At 37.6% G+C, this 10,047-nt stretch overlaps 1 protein-coding gene across 1 annotated transcript in view; it reads left to right on the plus strand.

The window, feature by feature from the left end:
* ZNF292 (zinc finger protein 292) overlaps positions 1 to 9,031 on the plus strand; it is a 61,851-nt gene extending 52,820 nt beyond the window's left edge. The window contains exon 8 of the mRNA XM_065401580.1: positions 1,678 to 9,031. Coding sequence (XP_065257652.1) covers positions 1,678 to 8,886 — 7,209 coding nt within the window. The 3' untranslated portion in view covers positions 8,887 to 9,031. The remainder of the gene's footprint in view (positions 1 to 1,677) is intronic.
* Positions 9,032 to 10,047: the final 1,016 nt, after the last annotated feature.

Genomic DNA, 10,047 nt, shown 5'->3' on the forward strand with positions numbered 1-10,047 from the left:
TGTCCCTACATGCTTGTTCTTTTCTTTGGCACTCCTCCTTAGCAATTTGTTCATGTTCTGTAGGATTCCTTTTTGATTTAGCAGTCACTAAAGAGATCCTGATGGAGCCATATTGCCCTCATACTGTTTTTCCTTTGCATCAAGATAGTTTGCAGTTGTGCCTTTAATATCATCTCCTTGAGAAACACCCAGCTCTCCTGAACTCCTTTGTCCCTTAGATTTTCTTCCCATGGGACCTATGTACCAGTTCTCGTAGTTTAAGTCTGCTATTTTATTTTTGCCATTGTGCTCTCACTCCTTCCTTTCCTTAGAACGATGGTCACTTTCACCCAAATTGCCTTCCACCTTCACAACCAATTTTTCTCTGTTGGTCAGAATCAAGTATAAAATGGTTGTCCTCCAGTTAAATCCTCCACTTTCTGAAACAAAAAGTTGTCCCCAATACATTGCAATAACTTATTGGAAATGTTGTGTTTGCTGTATTACTTTTCCAACAGTTATCCGGGTAGTTAAAATCCCCCATTACTACCCAGTCTTGTGCTTTGGATATTTGTGGTGTTTGTTCTAGAAATGCCTCATGCACCTCCTCTTTCTAATTTGATAGTTTATAGTAGATCTCTACCAGGATGTCAGTCTTAATTTTTACCCATTTTATCTTTACCCAGAGACTTTCAACTGATCTGTCGCTCACCTGATTCTTTATCTCTCAACAAGTGTATACATTCTTGATTTATATAATGCAGCACCTCTTCCCTTTTTACCCTGTCTGTCCTTGAATAAGCTATACCTCTCTATACCAATATTCTAGTCATGAGACTTATCATAGAATATCAGGGTTGGAAGGGACCTCAGGAGATCACCTAGTCCAACCCCTTGCTCAAAGCAGCACAAATCCCCAAACAGGTTTTTTTGTTGTTTGTTTGTTTTGTTTGCTTTTTTTACACCAGTTCTCTAAGTGGCCCCCTCAAGGATTGAACTCTCAACCCTGGCTTTAGCAGGCCAGTGCTCAAATCACTGAGCTATCCCTCCAAGTCTCTGCCTGGAGGTGTAAAGTGGCCTTAGTGTAAATGAGAATCAGGGTGCTGTGTGTACTGCTATAATTAGTGTAACTAGGAAGGTTAGAAGACTTATTGATTACCACACTTACCTTCTGCTTCTGTGACCAGAATTCAAGTCCTAAGTTGAAGGTCCTAAGTTAAATGAATCTGATATCAACAGAGTCCCTCTCAAAACTATAACATACAATTTGGCATAATTGGTCGGTTTTGTTTGGGAAAGGCCCAGTACTTCATCAGTACAAGACTGAACTACTGAACACACTCCTAAAATAAGTAATCCTAACAGGGCAACATGGGGGAGCCTTCTGCATTTTTCATTTGTGTGTGAATTTTAAAAAGGCTGGTGTTTCAGATTCCTTTACCAGCCTGGAAACCAAGTAACCCAAGCAAAGCATAATGCTCAGGGCTTTATTTCATTGTGGTGCACAGTTCTACAGTGTGAGCTACTAAACTATCATTTTTTTAAACTTAAAATGTGAATAATAAACGCCTTATTATGATTTGCCTTTACAATTTCTTGAAATTCAGGATTTAACAATGAAAATTATCTTGTATTAACAAATGCAGAAACAGTTGAAGTAAATTGACTTTTTAAAATTTGTATCTTTGTACATTGCAGATTGAAGCTGCTGGACTTGCAACCTGCATTGAACTGTGTGTGAAAGCACTGCGCTTGGAATCCAGTGAAAACACAGACGTCAAGATATCCATTTGCAAGACTATCTCCTGTTTGTTGCCCGAAGATTTGGAGGTTAAACGTGCTTGTCAATTAAGTGAATTTCTTCTTGAGCCCACTGTGGATGCATACTATGCTGTTGAAATGCTGTATAATCAGCCTGACCAGAAATATGATGAAGAGAATCTTCCAATACCAAATTCATTACGCTGCGAGCTCTTGCTTGTATTGAAAACTCAGTGGCCTTTTGATCCAGAATTCTGGGACTGGAAAACTCTAAAACGTCAGTGTCTTGCATTGATGGGAGAGGAGGCATCCATTGTATCTTCAATAGATGAGTTGAATGACAGTGAAGTATATGAGAAGGTTGAAGACTGCCAAGAGGAGAATAAAGAAACTTCTCTGAATGGTCTTGCTGGCAATTTTGATGAAGCTACAAGCCTGCTTAAAGGCATAAGAGATGAAAAGCAGAAAAAGAGAGAAATTAAAAAACTGAGAGAGAGGGGATTCATATCAGCTAGGTTTAGGAACTGGCAAGCCTACATGCAGTATTGCGTGTTATGTGACAAAGAATTCCTTGGTCATAGAATAGTTAGGCATGCACAGAAACACTATAAAGATGGAATTTACAGTTGCCCTATATGTGCACACAATTTTAATTCTAAAGAAACCTTTGTTCCTCATGTAACTCTACATGTTAAGAAGTCCAGCAAAGAGAGACTGGCTGCTATGAAACCACTGAGAAGATTGGGAAGACCTCCTAAAATAGCAACCACCAGTGAGAATCAGAAGGCTGATGCCATATCCAAGCAGGAACAACGACCCATTAAAAAGAATAGTCTTTATTCAGCAGACTTCATAGTGTTCAACGATAACGATGGTTCAGATGATGAAAATGATGACAAAGATAAACCTTATGTACCAGAGATAATACCAGTTCAAAAACCATTGCCTGTTAATGAATTCACTTGTCCGGTAACATTTTGTAAAAAAGGTTTTAAATACTTTAAAAATTTGATTGCACATGCAAAGGGGCATAAAGATAATGAAGAAGCAAAACGTTTTCTTGAAATGCAAAGCAAAAAAGTGATTTGCCAGTACTGTAGACGACATTTTGTAAGTGTTACTCACCTCAACGATCACTTACAAATGCACTGTGGCAGCAAGCCCTACATCTGCATACAGATGAAATGTAAGGCAGGTTTTAACAGTTATGCTGAGCTGTTAACTCATAGAAAAGAACATCAAGTCTTTAGAGCAAAGTGTATGTTTCCTAAATGTGGCAGAGTGTTTTCAGAAGCATATTTGCTCTATGATCATGAAGCACAACACTATAATACCTATACCTGCAAATTCACAGGCTGTGGAAAAGTTTACCGTTCTCAGAATGAACTAGAAAAACACAGTGAAGATCATAATAAGCAGCCTGAAAAAGTGTTAGAGATTGAAGGCCAAACTAATCGAACTGATCTCATTCAGTCTTCAAAAGCTAATGAAAACCCTGAAGGGGTCACTGTAAAAAAGGAATTGATCTCTTCTCTAGACAATAACACAAGTAACTTTACTGAAGCAGAAAGTAATGTGTGGGATCAAATCAAAGTAGAATCAATTGGGACAGAGAGAGCAAATAAATCAGCCAGCACACTGAGGCAAGCTGATTCCCTGTCTGTTGATGGTTTGGAGCAATCTGTCACTGGTCTGGTAAAGAAAGAAGCAACAATTAGAATCAGCAACATCAGGATGCCTATTCTTAGCCAGAAGGTCCGGGATAACTTTGTAAGAAGAGGAAAGTTAGCTTCTGCAGGCAGTAAAATAGATACCAGTAAATCTGTAGTCCGGCAGTTGTGTTCAGCAGCAGAAGATTCTTGCAGTGATTCTTGTCTTCCAGTTTTCCAGGAAAGAAAGGAGGAGGATTGTTTCAGTCAATCCCAGAATATTCAAAACATTTCTGTAAATTCAGACACACCAAAAACAGAAGCTCTTGCATCAAAAAGCCTAGAAAGACAAGTAAGTAATATGATGCCCTTCAGCATGCAGAATCAGACAGGTTATCGAAACAACTTACCCATTTCCAAACTTGAACTTCAAGACAGTATTAAGAATGCAACTAATCCATTTAATTTGCCCCTGAAGACATTAGAGAGTATTATATTTCTTCCATCACAGTCCAGCCTAAGCAGTTCTTTAGTTCCAGCTGTACCACCAGCAGCACCAGTTCAAAAATTTAACTGTCAAGTTGAGGGGTGTACTCGAACCTACAACTCCTCACAAAGTATTGGCAAACATATGAAGGCAGCACACCCTGATCAATACGCTGCTTTTAAAATGCAACGTAAGAATAAGAAAACCAGAAAACCCAGCAATTTGCAAAATATGCCTAGTGATGGAAAGATTATGTATTTTTTGCCATCGCAAGTAGACAACCCCAATAATGCTGCTTTTACATCACAAAACAAAACTACTGTAAATGCTGCTTGCTCAAGTCAGTTGCAACATGTCTCAAATACACTTTTCCCAACCCACTTAGAAACTTTATCTAATCCAGTGATACCAACAGTGGAAAGTGTCATAAATCCAGTCTGTATTAAAAGTGAACCTGAGAGTGTTTTATGTTCCCAAATGGAAAATCTATCCAATGCGACTTTACCTTCACAATTAGAAGATCTGGCAAAAACAGTTATGCCTTTGAATATTGACAGTGGTTCAGATCCCTTTCTTCCTTTACCTGCCGAAAGCAATTCCATTTCTCTCTTTCCTTCACCAGCAGACCATGTCCCAAATTCAGTCTTCTCGCAGCTGGAAAACAATACAAATCATTTTTCATCACAGCTAGAAGGAAACACTAGTTCTGTTTTTCCAAAGGAGGAAAGTGTTGATGAACCAATTTTTTCTTCTCGAGCAAATAGTGAAAATAACTTCAGTGAAACCACCTCCCAAGTTCCAGCTTCAGAAAAGGTGAAAAAGGATCGTGGACGGGGTCCAAATGGAAAAGAAAGGAAGCCAAAACATAACAAGCGAGCAAAATGGCCAGCAATAATTAGAGATGGCAAATTTATCTGCAGTAGGTGTTTCAGAGTTTTTACTAATCCCAGATCACTTGGTGGTCACTTGTCTAAACGATCTGTTTGTAAACCCATTGAGGGATCAGAAATTTCTCCAGAAGCCCTGCAGACTAATGGACAATCTTCTCTACTTGCCAGTATGATTCTTTCCTCAAATGTAGGAAACTTGCAGCAACCCCAGGAGTCTACATTCAATCCAGAAGCATGTTTTAAAGATCCATCATTCCTACAGTTGCTTGCAGCTGAAAATCGTTCAGCTGCTTTTTTGCAGACCATGTTTCCACGGGCTAGTGTGGCTAACTTTAATCCGAGTGGGAATGAGGAAGGAAATGAAATTATTAAACAAGCCTTGGAAACTGCAGGTATTCCAAGTACATTTGATAACACTGAAATGCTTCCACATATAGTTACAACTAGCTGTGTCACTGGTACAACTCAAATGAATGCAGCAGTTCTCTCCAATCCAACTGTATCCCCTCTCTTGCAGACAGTCTGCAACCCAAGTACCCTACTAACAAACCAAAACCGGGCCCTAAACAACAAAATTCCTTCATCAGATGACTGCAACAATTTGCCTGTTTTTGCAACAGATGATTTAATGCTAAAGACTATTGAAAATGGCTTGTGCCCTGGCTCATTTTCTAATTCTGTTGCAGCAGCACAGAATTTTGCAAGTAATAGTTCACGAGTTTCGGTTATAAATAGTCCCAAGAATTCAGGATCAAGTACCTTGAATAAGAAGGGGAGCAGTGCTTCAAAGAGAAAGAAAAAAGCAGCTACTCCATTGCTTGCACCTAACTCTTCACAAAAATTAGTAGTAAACGATTTAACAACAATGGGGCTTCTAGCTAAAAGCATTGAAGGGAGTGTGCAAGTACCAACAGATAATTTTCAATCAAACTTACTGGCAAACTGTGAGTCTCAGGTGTTGGTGGAAAATCTTACACAAAAACTAAATAATGTTGACAATCAGTTGTTCGTGCCCAGTGTCAAAGAAAACTTCAAAACTAATCTTGAGTCTCATGCAGCATTAGCTCCTTTAACAATAAAAACTGAAAATGGTGACTCCCAAATGATGACTCTGAATGCCTGTGCTCAAGGAAATTCTGATTTACAGATTTCAGAGGACAATGTTATTCAGAACTTTGAGAAAACCCTTGAAATAATTAAGACTGCTATGAATTCCCAAATACTTGAGGTAAAAAATGAAATCCAGGATGCTGTCATTGGGTCAACCAAGAATACACAAGTAAATACTACAGAACTCCCTCCAGCAAACTGTTCACAGAATGTTAAGTTACCCAACCATACCCAATTTGCAGTACACACTAGGGATGTCATCACTGCAAAGAGTAATTCTTCTCAACCTGAAACTTCTCAAAAGGATGATGTTCAAGTGTTGGAAATTTTAGAGGGTTTGCAGAAACTGAGATTAGAAAATGATACATCCAGTCAGGTGTCTGATAGTGTATCTCCGTGTCCTCCAGCGGATACACTAGCACCGCTTACTGCTGTTGTATCAACTGAGAATACATCCGTGGCCCAGCCATCTTCAGAGACAAGCAATATTCAATTTAGTGACAAAGTCCACAAGCCTTTTGTGTGCCAGGACCAAGGCTGTGATTATAGTGCTATGACAAAGGATGCATTATTTAAACACTATGGCAAGGTACATCAATACACTGCAGAAATGATACTGGAAATCAAGAAACATCAATTGAAGTATGCCCCATTTAAATGTGTTGTAACTACCTGTCCAAAAACATTCACAAGAAATTCGAATCTCCGAGCACACTGTCAGCTGGTGCATCACTTCACAACAGAGGAAATGGTAAAATTAAAAATAAAAAGACCTTATGGAAGACGATCTCATAATGAAGCTATAAACATAACCCAACGGCCTGTTGAAATAAAAAATCTGCAGACTCTAATAATGAAAAGTAAAAACGAACCTCGGTTGGTTAAAGGACTTGAAGTAAAGAAGGAGGCTGTCATACAACCTGTAAAAATCCCAGAAAAGCTAATCCCAGAAAAAAAAAATCCTGAAAAACTGGAAAAACCTCCACAGGTGCTTACTGTCCCTCCAGAGCAATATAATGCAGCGTCTTTCAGTAATATACAGATACAACCAAAAGTACGCAAAATTAGGAGGCATCGGAAGGAGAAAGAAGAAAGAAAACGCAGGAAACCAGTAACCAAATCTCTTGAGTTTCCTACTAGATATAGTCCTTACAGACCATACCGATGTGTCCATCAAGGCTGTTTTGCAGCTTTTACAATACAGCAAAACCTGATTCTTCATTACCAGGCTGTTCACAAATCAGATTTGCCTGCCTTCTCTGTGGAGGTTGAAGAAGAAAGTGAGCCAAGTAAAGAAGAATGTGATGAAGTTGAAACCAAACAGACTGTGAAAGAATTCAGGTGTGAAGTGAGTGACTGCTCGAGAATATTTCAGGAGATTACTAGTCTGATACAGCATTATATGAAGCTTCATGAGATGACTCCTGAGGAAATCGGAAGCATGAAATCAGCCCTAGATGTTGGAAGATTTTCATGTGATCAATCTCAGTGTAAATCTTCATTTACAGCCTATTTTAACTATATTCTACATCTTGAAACAGATCATGGAATTAAGATAAGGCCAAACAAAGTAGAAGAAGATGGCATATACAAGTGTGATTGTGAGGGCTGTGATCGTATGTATGCAACTAGATCAAACCTTCTAAGACACATTTTTAATAAACATAACGATAGGCATAAAGATCACTTAATAAGGCCCAGGCGATTAACACCAGGTCAGGAAAATATTTCCAGCAAGGCAAACCAAGAGAAGCCAATAAAGTCTAAACATAGAGGACTGAAACACAATAGGTCAGGAAAGGAAGGAAACAGATTGTCGATAAAGACCAAACGAAAGAAAAACGTTAACTTGGAAAGCAAGAATACAAAAAGTGGGCAGATTCAAGAAAACAAGGCTTATTCCCTGAAACGTGGAAAACATGTGTATTCGATAAAGGCTATAAATGATGCCTTATCTGAATGTACAAGCAGATTTGTAACACAGTATCCTTGTATGATAAAAGGATGTTCCTCAGTTGTTACAAGTGAGAGTAATATAATTAGACATTATAAATGTCATAAGTTATCTAAGGCATTTACTTCACAACACAGAAATCTTCTTATTGTCTCAAAAAAACACTCTGTCTCACAAGTAAAGGAAGCATCCTCTGAACAAGAGGAAGCTAATAAAAAAAGTGATGTGAAAGAGTCTGATCCATGTTTGCCAGAGAGCAATGATGACTTGAGTACCTCTGCATTACCACAGAGTGAAATTGAAAAAGGCGAGAAAGATGAAGTGGATGAACTGACAGAACTCTTCATTACTAAATTGATTAATGAGGATTGCACGTGTGCTGAAAATCCAGCTAAAACCTCTTCCAGTGTAAATAGTAACTTTCAGGAAACTGTCTCCTGCCACTCAGAAAAGCAAAAATCGAATAATTTAAAGAGAGCAAATAAAGAAAAAAACCTCTCTCAGAATAAAAAGAGAAGACTTGAGAAACCTGAAGAAGTACTGGCAGTTGAATTAAGTAGCATGCGTAGGGAGGAAGAGACTGCTGTTGCTATTCAGACCGCTGAAGAGCAGCCCACAACTTTCGATTGGAGTTCATTTAAGCCTATGGGATTTGAAGTATCATTCCTCAAGTTCCTTGAAGAGTCTGCTGTGAAGCAAAAGAAGAATGCTGAGAGAGACTACCATAGCAGTGGAACCAAAAAAGGGTCTCATTCAAACTCAAAAAAATCCAATGAAAAGACCTCCTTGGCAAGTAGTAATGTTACATGGTCCTGTTCTGAAAGTGAAACCCTTGTACAGTTTGCCAACCCATCACAACTTCAGTGTAGTGATAAAGTAAAAATAGTTTTAGACAAGACTCTTAAAGACTGCACTGAGCTTGTGTTGAAGCAACTTCAGGAAATGAAACCTACTGTCAGTCTGAAAAAACTTGAAGGACATTGGGAGGATGATCCAGCAGCTACAGTTGCAAAAGAAATTCTTGTGGGTAATGAGGAAGGGGAATCACATTACTGATAACTGTGTTTTAAACATGACCTGTAATACATTTTTATTTTTAATAGGAAGCCATCAAGCATGCTAGTAATTGTGAAGCTTTTTTATTTTGTTGAAGTGATTTAACCTAGCAGAAACATGACATTAGTCATGTAAATTTCTTATTTGTTTTTATCCCTATGGGACTTGAGGAACAGAATCATTGCTTCAGTTTTGTAAATAGTTGGTCAGAACTTCAACTTTCTATCAAATTGTCCTTTCCATTAACTAAATCTTTGTGAATTGTCTGTGATTGGTATCTTTCACCAGGTCACTTCTCATGTATAACAGTACTCTTTATTTGTAGATACATTTTTTGTATATATTTATTATTGTAAATCATTTGCTGCCACCAGCAGTCTGTAAGTCTAAACTATTAAATGACACATTTATATTCGGAATTTTAATTTGTAACTAAGCGATCAAGTTTTTAAAATTGTCCTTTAATCATTTTAAATTAAGAACTTTTTGAACTAAATCTAGATAAGTCTGCCATATCCAGTTTATTTTGCTTAAAGCATTTATTTACAGGAAAGAAGCTGGATAAGATCACATTTCATATGTTCAGCACATACTGACAGTTCTCATTTTTTGTAAATTTTAACATCCAGTATCTTTGGATGGTATTCATATGTAGTTAAGTCATAAATTTAAATAGTTTTCCTATAACTACATTTTTCATTGCTTTTAATTGGGTACAAAGCTATTATGATTCCATAATACAATGGAAGTGTGAATAAAAATAGTTTGCTACATTGGAGATTTTAAACAGCATTTGGTATTGAAGAACCTGTTGTGAATGTGATAGAAAATTAGTAGTGTGGAGCAGTGTATATATTTGAGGTGGTGATTTGTGAAGTAGCCCAGTATTGCCTTAAATAAAATCACATTTCATTTCTTGTTTTATACATGTGATCTTATGAAGGTTATTTTTGTTTCTGTAACTTAAATTGATGTATAGTTTTTTTTTTTGTTTTTTTTTGTTTTTTGGTTTAAAAAAAATGCTACTTTGGAAACAGTGGGATCTGGGGGAGAGTTTTTTGGGTTTTGGTTTTGTTTGTTTGTTTTTAAATAATGGCTTTTTAAATGTGTTTATTTTGACCATACCAGAGTGGTATCTATCTATAAATATGAGTCCCCATG

Source organism: Emys orbicularis, chromosome 3 (genome assembly GCF_028017835.1).
Source record: "Emys orbicularis isolate rEmyOrb1 chromosome 3, rEmyOrb1.hap1, whole genome shotgun sequence".
Classification (NCBI taxonomy): domain Eukaryota; kingdom Metazoa; phylum Chordata; order Testudines; family Emydidae; genus Emys; species Emys orbicularis.